Below are 11,480 nucleotides of genomic sequence, written 5' to 3'. Positions count from 1 at the left end.
GGACCAATAATTTTAGCGAAGCTTCATTGATTGACTATATTTCTGCCCAATGACCACTGATCTTCTTGAAATCTAGCTGGGTAGATAGCCAATGAGCTGAGGTAAACGGCAGTATGTAATGGTTTGGGTTGGACCACAATTCCTTGTTTGTAATCGCAAGCGCATGGAACTCCATTCTCGCCTTGACGATCAAAGGAGTTGCTGTAAGGCTTTTTACGCGCAGCTGTATTTCGGAAAGTTGTAGTTTCAACGATTTCATTGAAGATATCATGGCGAATAAATCAGGAAAAGCGAAGTCAAAGTCTAAAGTGAAAGTGAAAAAGTGAAAGTGAGACAGATTTTTTGTTTGAGGAATCTTGGAGTGTTATGATTCAAACGAACTGAGGAGCTGTTTCTGCAAGGACAGGACGTACTTCTGGACGGGTAAGTGCTAATATATATATATATATATATATATATATATATATATATATATATATATATATACACAAATCAAACAAACACAATACAATGCAGAATATAAGGATACACAAAGATATACTAGAAAACATACCATTTTAGCACATTCCTCATCCTGACAGATAGGACAATCCCCTCTTTGAAACATGGCACAGAACAAAGGATCAGTATGATGGAGATGTCCTTCACTATTATCCTTGGAGACCACTTGCAACGACCACGCATATTACATTTTTTGTGGACATGCACAAGTACATAGTCATTAGAATTTGGTATTTTAGCGTAAACAGGAAAACCATCCTTACGAAAGTCATGGCAAGCATAACCACCTCCCGGAGTCACCCCATGGAGACAATTAGGATTACCAAAAGGGCAATCAAGAGGTCCTCCAAAAGTATTGCAAGGCTCTCCAAACCCATTAGTATAATGTCCAGGTTTCTCAGGCACAGGGTTAATTACAACAGGCGATGCATTATACCATACTTATCAAACCAGCTATCAGGCACATAACCCCTCAAACCACTCAAATCCCTTGGTTTAGCTCTACGTAACGACATCTGCTTAACTGTTGTATGAACCACAAGAGATTTCACCAAGGGTAAAACACAACAAAACACAATACCCAGCGCCAATAGACCCCCACCCAGCATAATAGCCATTCTAGAAAACATAGCACCCCACTTTCCCAAAGCTAGGTCCAACCAATCCCAAGCATGAGTATCAAACCCAGCATTAGCCTTAACGTCTGCTCTTAATCCTTTAAGTTTGGCCATAGCAATCGAGAAAGATCCATTAGGTGCAGTGTATTGGGAACGAAAGTGCAACATTCATCTCCAAACATTACACAAACACACCCCTTTTCTGCTAAGAGCCAGTTGAAAGTTTGTCTATTCTGCCATGTCATCTTACTGGTAGCCTGTACCTCTTCTCCCAATGCAGTTAAAGCAGAGTCAGTATAGTTAATGAACCTCTGTTGATTATAGTAAATAAAAAGATGAAACGTGGCTGGGTCTTTCAGCATGACAATGATCCCAAACACACCGCCCGGGCAACGAAGGAGTGGCTTCGTAAGAAGCATTTCAAGGTCCTGTAGTGGCCTAGCCAGTCTACAAATCTGTTGAAAGTTTGTGTTGCCCAGCAGCAGCACCAAAACATCACTGCTCTAGAGGAGATCTGCATGAAGGAATGGGCCAAAATGCCAGCAACAGTGTGTGAAAACCTTGTGAAGACTGGTGGAAAACGTTTGACCTCTGTCATTGCCAACAAAGGGTATATAACTTCTTGATCCTACCCATCCCGCATGCGGGAGCGTAATCATAGCCTCAAACTAATTAGCATAACGCAGCGGACATAAATCTTCCGAGAACATTTTCCTATTCATGAAAATCACAAATGAAATATATTGAGACACACCTTAGCCTTTTGTTAATCACACTGTCATCTCAGATTTTTAAATTTGCTTTACAGCCAACGCTAGACAAGCATTTGTGTAAGTTTATCATGGCATAATGCTATGGCTAGGCTCTGCTAGCATCAGGCAACATTTTCATTAAAATAAGAAAAGCAATCAAATTAAATAATTTACCTTTGAAGAACTTCAGATGTTGTCACTCAGGAGACTCCCAGTTAGATAGCAAATGTTCCTTTTTTTGAAAAATATTATTTTTGTAGGCAAAATAGCTCCATTTGTTCTTCACGTTTTGCTGAGAAATCGACCGGAATTTTTTTTCCAAATTAGTTCCATAATATCGATAGAAACATGGCAAACGTTGTTTAGAATCAATCCTCAAGGTGTTTTTCACATATATATTCGATAATATATCCGTCGGGACAATTGGTTTCTCATAAGAAGCGATTGGAAAGATGGCTACTTGTGTACTTTACACAAGATTTTCTGCTGGAGCCATCATGTGACCACTTGCTAAATGTGGTCCCTTACGGCTATTCTTCAACATAAATGCGTAAAAGACTTCACAATGCTATAGACACCTCTGGGAATACGTAGAAAATGTAAGCTCATTCGTAGCTCATTCACAGCCATATAAGGAGTCATTGGCATGAGGCGGTTTTAAAAAATGCGGCACTTCCTGATTGGATTTTTATCTGGGTTTCGCAGGTAACATCAGTTCTGTTGCACTCACAGACAATATCTTTGCAGTTTTGGAAACGTCAGAGTGTTTTCTATCCAAAGCTGTCAATTATATGCATAATCGAGCATCTTGTCGTGACAAAATATCCTGTTTAAAACGGAAAGGTTTTTTATCCAAAAATGAAAATACTGCCCCCTAGTTATAAAAGGATAACAAATTATTGAGATAAACTTTTGTTATTGACCAAATACTTATTTCCCACCATAATTTGTAAATAAATTCATAAAAACCCTACAATGTGATTTTCTGAAAAAAAATCTCATTTTGTCTGTCATAGTTGAAGTGTACCTATGATGAAAATTACAGGCCTCTCTCATCTTTTTAAGTGGGAGAACTTGCACAATTGGTGGCTGACTAAATACTTTTTTGCCCCCCCCCAACTCTGGACTCTATGGCCCTTCAGGAGAGAATATCCGTTGTTTGCAGCATTGTCTCGCTTTCGTCCTCCTCTTGGTGCATTAGGCGGTGCATCAGTCGTATCCTGGCTTCCACCTGGTCTGCTGACTCCTCCTCCTCCCTCCTCCCCAATTTCCTCCGCTGTTCCTGGTCTTTCCGGGCTCCCGCCTGGTGAATCAGCATCCTCTGTGTCCTCATCCCTAGGTGGTTGTCTACGACGAGACTCTGAGTCTGTTCCAACATATGCTAAGGAGTCCACTTTGTTTTCGTTTGGCACACACATGCATTCCTCTCCCCCCCCCCCCCCCCCCCCCCTCCAACCTAGTTGGAGATATGTTTTTTTTTTTTATTACTCCTTGTTCATGCTACATCAACTCTAATCCCTAATGGTTAAGTTTCTTGGTAGAATTATTTAATCATTTATCTTAAACCTTGATAAAATATCTTAACAGTCACCCACTCTGTCTTTCCTTTGCATGTTTTTATCACTCTTCAGCATTTTTCTTGCTGTCTTCATGCTTTTCAACAGACCAACTCCTTCTTCCTTGAACATTCTTAGTAATTCATTATCTCTCTCTTCCTTTTCTGTTTCTTGTCATTTGGTTTGTGATTCTTTATCAGAGTCTCCATTTCCTCACACACAAGACATCCAATGTCCCTGCCGCTGGCCATTTAGTGTTCAATTTCTTTGTGCGTTTTTCCCATTTTATAGAAGTCTTTATTATTTCTTCTTTGCTTAGGGGGTGTCTAGCCTCTAAGATCTCTACTGGTGTTCTGTTCATTGTATCAGTTGACTTATTTTATTATCTTAACTTTATTCAGTGTTATATCCTATTTAATACCTTTCTATTTTTATTTCAGCTGTTTATAATGTTTGTACTTTATTTATTCACTTATTATATTATATCCTACTGTTACTTATTGTTTTTTATTCCTATTTGATCTTTTCTCTGCACTACTTCCTATTTTACTGATTTTTCTCAAAACCCACTCTCTCTTCTAGTTTCTGTAACCTTACACGTCTGTCCTCTCCTTAGGCTAGATTCCCTAAAGGTTCTGCTGCAACAGAGTACTTAATTACCCACTGTTTCCTCCTACCGTCCTTCACGGTGCTATAGTATCTCTAGTAGGTACTATAAACTATGCCACGGTACTGTTCTTTATGTGTTCGTTATTACTATTTATTTTAACCATGTAGTATAGCTTATGCTCATCTGTATGTTTTATCTTTCCACTTCATACAATGTCATGTACTATATATGCCTTGTTTAATACTTTATTTAACACATTCTATGTATGACAAAATAGTCACTTAACACACTATTATGTCAATGTCCTATCTTTACACAGTTCCTTTTATCCAACATCTATTGATTTTATTCCCTCTTCCCAGTGAGAGCTAGACGCACTCCTCTCAACTTAATTCAATTAACTGTCACAGAGAGGCTGCGTAATCCTTTCTCTGGACCAACGACACTTAGTCCTCACAAATGCACATACAAAATGATGTTTAACAACCCCCAAAGCTTAAGCATGCAGTTTACTGAATTCAAAAGCTCTAAGCATTACTAGGTTTTTAAGAAATGTAAGGAGAGACCTACATGACACCGTTCCCGCTGAGACAGAATCCCTGAAGCAATTTACACAAACATTCAACTATGTAAGAACAAGCTTATCTGATATAGCTGGGTGGCCACACATTTGTGAGATTGCCCAGAAAAACCGTCGCCAGCCAAAAACGCCACTGTCCTATGGTCCCTTCAACTCCTGGCAAGCTCGCCAAAATATGGTGTGGAATATTGCCTCAGAATATAACACTCTTACTTAGAACTCAAAATGGACTTTCTTACAAAGTAGCAAAGCCATGCTGATCCGCGGAACAACCAACCTCTCTGAGCACAGAGCTTTGCCTTTATAGCTTTTCATCCTTACATACAACATATGGTACATCCCATATGTAAATGAAATCACTCCCCTCGTCCTCTCGCCACCATTATCTTTGAGTCCAAGTTCTTTGCTTGTTCACGCCCAATAATGCCCACATCTGCTTCGGGTTAGATTATAATGGTGGCGGAACCCCTTATGTCATACAAAAAAATACATGTATTGCACACTTATGTTTCAGATGTTGGTCATTTTGCTACCATCCTCTCTCCACGTACTCCTGACATTAGTATGTCCAGGTGTAACAAATGCACTCATGTACATTAGCTTAATGTAATCTTTGGCATGTTATCCTACGGCAAATGCACTAGGTGTCACCATTTCTCCATCTGGCCAATGTAATTATTGTCCTTACTACTTCCTGTTAATTTAATTATTGTTATTATGTTTCCTCAGCATGGCAGCTTCACCTAGTTACATTCCATTAACTCCCACACAGCCTGGATTCAAACCAGGGACTGTAATGACTCCCCTTGCATTGAGATTCAGTGCCTTAGATCGCTGCGTCCATGTGTGTGTTAACTATTTAACTGTACTAGAATGCTTAAAAGGCCGCAACAAATCTTTATATCGCTTACCGGTGTAGTTCGGTATCGGCCAGAAATGTCATATCGGTGCATCACTAGTTTCCACCACGATCCCATTCAACTTTGCTGCATGTAGCATGGCCAGACACAGACCTTTGGGGATGCAGGTTCTCAAAATGAAAAATGCAGCCAGAAAATTCACAACTCAAAATTCATCATTTACAAACTGTTTCTGTATCAAATTGTTTTTTGTTTTGTTGCAATGACCTATTTATTTATTGAACAACACACTCATGCCAGTGACTCCTAGTAGGGTAATAACTAGAGACGTCCCACTGGGCACAGACGTCAATTCAACGTCTATTCCACATTAGTTCAAAATAATTTCATTCAAATTACGTGTAAACAATGTTATTTGAACCACTGTGTGCCCAGTGGGATAAAGAGTGACATTGGGAAAAGAGGCTATCAGCTGATCATAGCGAATTATGATGTAAATCTGCTAGTTAGCTAGCTAGTTAGCTATGCTGTCAAACCAAACAATTTTTTACTTGATTTGAGTTTGCATCTGCCGCTTACTAACAAACAAGTGAATATCCCCCATCTCTGTCCATAACAGTACAATACATACATGACAGGTCCAACTCAAAGGTAGCCTACCAGTATTCAAACTCACCACCGGTAGCCAATTACTGTACATCGCACTACATGCAGAAGTCAGGCAAGTGCACACTTGAGGTGGGAGTGTGGGGGAGGAGATATTTTTCAAGATTCACAAATATTAAATGCGATAGTTTGTGCAATTCGTTACATATAAAATCTATATTTTTAAAGACACTATAAAGTAATTAATCAACTAAAAAAAATTTACGAGCTGATAGAAGGGCAAAAGGGCCCTTACTCATAGTATGGGCAAAAGGCTTGAGCACTGGTGGAGCCCTATCTGTGCACATGCCTGGCATGTAGAGATCATGGATGTCAGACAAGGATGTCCCCTGTCTCTCCTGCTGTATACTTTGATATCGAAATCCCTGGCCCAGATGATAAGAGAGGACCTTAGCTCTGGTCGCTGCTTCACACCGCTCAACCTAGATTCTAGAACAAGTCACTTTCTATTTTGTGACACTCTCACACAAAAAAAACTGAAAAGGAAGGGTTGATGCTTGCAGTTTACTAAGGAGCTACTATTGAAAAGGACATAGCCAGTAAGTCATTGAACATTTTTTTTTTTTACAACAGACCTGGGTTCAAATACATGTTTATTAAAGTATTTATATTTTAAAGATGTATTTTCTGTATATTTTCTAATCATTTTCTATACATTATATTTTAAACTATTTTCAATGACTTGTTTCCAAATCATTTACAAATACCCCTGTGTTCAAACAGACCTGGTTTCAAATGCATAGAGTGCTTAAATATTTCAAATAAATATTTCAAATACAGATTCAACATCTTGTATTTTCAAGGAAGAGTTGACTAAATACTTCGAAATATATTGGAAAATAATTTAAAGGTCTGGTAAAGAATAAAACCACAAAGTAATTCACAATCAATACCAATATCTTGTCATTTTAAATCACTTCCAGCTGCATCTCAAGTAAGGACTTTGGCTCAAAAGGGAACTGAAGAGAAAGGGAAGACAGAGCGAGAGGGGGACATGGACTGTAAACAGACAGTGTTTCATGGTGACCTAGGCCTCAGCAGAAGCCTGTCTGTCTGAGGTTATAGTCTCGCTGATGAAGTCCATGTAGCGTTTCACACGGGTGTAGACTTCAGGGAAGCCTTCCAAAGCACAGCCATTGATATTCCCAAAACTCACGATTCCCACCTGGACAATCTCACCAGATGAGCGACAAACCAGCGGCCCACCAGAGTCCCCCTGTAGAACAAAGAAAAACAACACAAACATACATTTACAACATTCAAGTAAGTGTGTGTGTACGTGAGAGAGAACGATAGAGAGAAAGAGGGTGTGTGTGTGTGTCAGTGATGTGGGTCAGCTGTTTGTTCACCTGCACCCACCCACAATTGCTAATAACCCATCCACAACCAGCTGATTATGTGATAAAGCAAAAAATCTAAGACCCTTACCTGACTCTTACCCAAAAATATAGAGAATGCTCTGTACAGTTCCTTTTTTTCCCTCTTGAACATTTGTTGAATAATTAACAATATTTCATGACCCTAAACCCGCCCGCCTCACGGGGACTGGCGCATCACTAGTGTGTGTGCCCACGTGTGTGTGTGTGTGTGTGTGTGTGTGTGAGAGAGGGAGGGTCTGTGTTTGTATAAAACATGTATATGTACCAATCAGGAGACCAGGAAAGAAGACTCACCTGACAGGAGCCTTTCCCTTTTTTCATGGAGCCAGCACACAGCATGTTGTCAGTGAGGCCCGGAAACTTTTTCTTACAGGTGCTCTGTTTCACGATGGGCAACTTCAGCTCCTGGAGGGTCATATTACCAGACAATTCCACTGGAGGGAGGGAAAAAGAAGAAGAGTAAAATGTAGGATAGAAACTGGTGGGGGAGGAAGTGAACGGGCAGGGAGAGGGAGAATTTATGGGAGAAATACTCACTAACTACAAACAGAAGCTGGATGAAAACAAAATACATTGTGTAAAGTGCACAAAATACAGTATATCTTATTATAATCTGGCATTCTGATTTAATTTGGAAATCTTTCTTTAACAATGTGCAAATGTTGCAATTGCTTATTATAACTTAATTATAACTTGTTTTTATCTTTTTTGTTGTTGTATTGATTGTGTTTTTTGGGGGTCCTCAGGGCACCACTGTAAATAAGAAACTGGTCTCAATTGAGTTCCTGTGAGTAAATAAAAGTTTATAAAATCACACTGCCAGATTATAATTAAGCAATAAAGTACGAAGGGGTGTGATATATGGCCAATATACCCAGGCCATGCACAACGTGGAGTGCTGGGATACAGCCATTAGATGTGGTATATTAGCCATATACCTCAAACCCCAGAGGTGCCTTATTGCTATTATAAACTGGTTACCAACATAATTAGAAAGGTAAAACATTTTGGGGGGTCATAACCAATCAGCATTTCAGCCAGTCAGCATTCAATGCTGGAACCATCAGCTTTATAATGAGGTTTGTGGTAAATCATTTTACACTACTAAAATGTCGCCCACAGAATTGAATGCTGACATTCAATCAAAACCAAACCAACCAAAGATATGCTTTAGAACCTGGCACTGAGTGTTTGTATATCGGTGTTGCTGTGTGTTTGCTCACCATTGTTCCCGACATCGCCCCAGCCAGCGATGAAGCACTTCGACCTTGGGCCAAAGGCATCACTCGGTTTGGGCAGGTACATGGGCTTCACCAGGGAGGAAAAGGACACCTTTTTACTCATCTTCACCAAAGCGATGTCGTGCAGCAGGGCCAAATGCTGTTTCTGGTACTGTGGGTGACTGACGATGCGTGAGATGGATCGATAAAACACTGATGGCTCATTCAGGCTGTGTGTCCCCAGACGAATGGAGGAACGGTCTGGAATAGGGTTGTCATTCCTAATACACATGCAGACAGGTAAAACAGCCTGGTCTCATAGACTAGGTGTAACATAGTACATTTAAATCCAGGACACTGAAATTAGAATGTGTTACATTTGATATGGTTACATAAGATAGGTTACTTAAGGCAAAAAACGAAAGTAGGATGGTTGTAATGTGAATGTCTATTAACCCAAAGGTTGCGTGTTTGAATCTTATCACGGACAACTTTAGCATTTTATCTTATTAGCAACTTTGCAACTAGTTACTACTTTTTTAGCTACCTTGCAACTAAACATTTAGAAAATTCATAACATATTGTAGGACTTGCAATTCGTAACATATCATATGAATTGTCATTTGTAACATATCATACGAAATGGATGATGGACATCCACAAATGAATAGATACCATACATAGTAACATCATACTAATCGGCATGGTTCAGATTTACGTTTACTCTGTTATGTCTACCCCTGAGTCCAGGTTGGATAGAAACATTACACAGACATTGATATATTTCATACAGATCTTTCGGTTCTATTCCAGCAAGCAAATTTGGCCTTTGAAATTATAATGATGTCATTCTAGTTGGTAAACTGGTTTTCTGCTTGCAGACACGTTAAGAAAATTACATCCATGGAAAAAACGTAATTTTGGTTGCAGACACGATAATGAGTTCAACATGCAAACCTCCTTCACACACAAACACACTTACGGGTCAACACAGTGTGCAGCGGTGAGCACCCATTCCTCAGTAAGGAGGGATCCGCCACAGCTAAAGGAGCCTGTATTATCCGTGATTAAAAGGTAGACTATCCACGGCCAGCTGCCCTTTTGAGCATCCTTTCCCCCCACGATAGAGCTCCGAGCCTGGGGCACAAACGACTCTAGAGAGGGAGGTGTTGGAGGGTGGAAAGAATGCCAGACTGTGACACTGTTTCCTGTACAAACACTCTGCATTTGATACTCTGCTCCTGTCAGAACTCTGAAATTAGTGCCACCGCACCAGAACATCTGAGCAGTTGAAATAATAACAGTAACAATAAGTGATCCTCCCCACCCCTGTCTCGGTAAAAAGTGGAGGGATTGGGCTGGAGGATTGTAACCACTTTCAAATTCACAGACAGAGCTCTGGATGCAAGGACTGACCATCCATGATATCACAATTACAGTTTTAACCATGTTTTGAGGCTATATAATGTTTGTTTACATTTACTTTGCAAAACATTGGAGTAAAATAAGCTTTGGGTTCTGATGGGTTACAAACTCAAGAATCCGCTTAATTTATAAGTCCTAATTGGATGTAGCAACTGCAGATTTCCCCTTTAAGAGGATTTAGTGGTGATATTCGTAGCTCTGAAGAGCTGCACAAAAGTGCAATACATTTTAAGGCAATGTTCCCGCGTTAGCAGAAGCTGCATTCATGCCACGGTAAATGCTACATATGTCGTCTCAGTTGGAAATTACATTTACATTTAAATCTGAGCTATGCATATGGTTTGAATCGAGCCCTTAGTGGTCACTAATGCCAAAACAGAGAGATATGCTTGAAGTTCTTTGTTCTAGTGGATGGCAAAACAATTATGTACATGCTAATGATGCTCAAATTAAAACACCAGTAAAAAAAATGTTGTCACTATCTGATGAATGTAATAGTTACTGTGGACCAAGCAAGTTAAACACGATTTTATGCTCTTTTAATTAATACATTTCTGTTGACCTCACCTGCAGCATCTTGGACCAGCAAAATTACAGACAGTAGTCCCCAAAAACCCATAGCTTTTCCTGTCAGTATCCAACCAACCAGACAGCTGTTTGATGGATAGACACTGACTGACTGATGTCCAGCTTTATAGACGTCCATGCTTAGATTACATCAATGTTACACATGTGCAATCTGATTAACAGTTCCAATGATAGCAGGCTGCTCATCTGGGTTGCTGATAAAATCATGTTTTCTTTTATTTTCAGAATGCAAATTCTCAAAAAGAGAGATGAGGTGATATTTCTATCTCAAGCTATTCAATTAAAGAAACAGTGTCCACTGACATTTCTAGTTTTCAACCAGAGTTTGTGTTTACTATATAGAGGAACCAGGCAAGGCTGAAATTACCTTTAAATGGCTCAGCGCTCCATGGACTGAATCCCGGCCTAAGAACAATTAACCTGCATTATTATATGTACATTTTCAGTCAAAAGTTTGGACACACCTACTCATTCCAGGGTTTTTCTTTATTTTTACTATTTACTACAATAGTGAAGACATCAAAACTGTGATATAACACATATGGAATCAAGTAGTAACAAAACAAAGTGTTAAACAAATCCAAATATATTTTATTGTTGTAGATTCTTCAAAGTAGCCACCCTTTACATTGATGACAGCTTTGCAAACTCTTGGCATTCTCTCAACCAGCTTCATGAGGTTGTCACCTGGAATGCATATCCATTAACAGGTGTGCCTTGTTAAAA

The 11,480-nt window shown here is 39.5% G+C and overlaps 1 protein-coding gene across 1 annotated transcript; it reads right to left on the bottom strand.

The window, feature by feature from the left end:
• Positions 1-6,632: 6,632 nt before the first annotated feature.
• Positions 6,633-10,827, bottom strand: LOC139420990 (tryptase-2-like). The gene is made up of 5 exons (XM_071171447.1): positions 10,734-10,827; positions 9,724-9,895; positions 8,745-9,022; positions 7,816-7,955; positions 6,633-7,358 (listed from the first exon to the last, which is right to left on the bottom strand). The coding sequence occupies exons 1-5, from the start codon at positions 10,783-10,785 to the stop codon at positions 7,170-7,172; spliced, it is 831 nt and encodes a 276-aa protein (XP_071027548.1). The 5' UTR covers positions 10,786-10,827; the 3' UTR covers positions 6,633-7,169.
• Positions 10,828-11,480: the final 653 nt, after the last annotated feature.

This window comes from Oncorhynchus clarkii, chromosome 12 (assembly GCF_045791955.1).
Source record: "Oncorhynchus clarkii lewisi isolate Uvic-CL-2024 chromosome 12, UVic_Ocla_1.0, whole genome shotgun sequence".
Classification (NCBI taxonomy): domain Eukaryota; kingdom Metazoa; phylum Chordata; class Actinopteri; order Salmoniformes; family Salmonidae; genus Oncorhynchus; species Oncorhynchus clarkii.
Note: the sequence above shows the minus strand (reverse complement) of the source record. Positions and strands in the feature narration are given on the sequence as shown.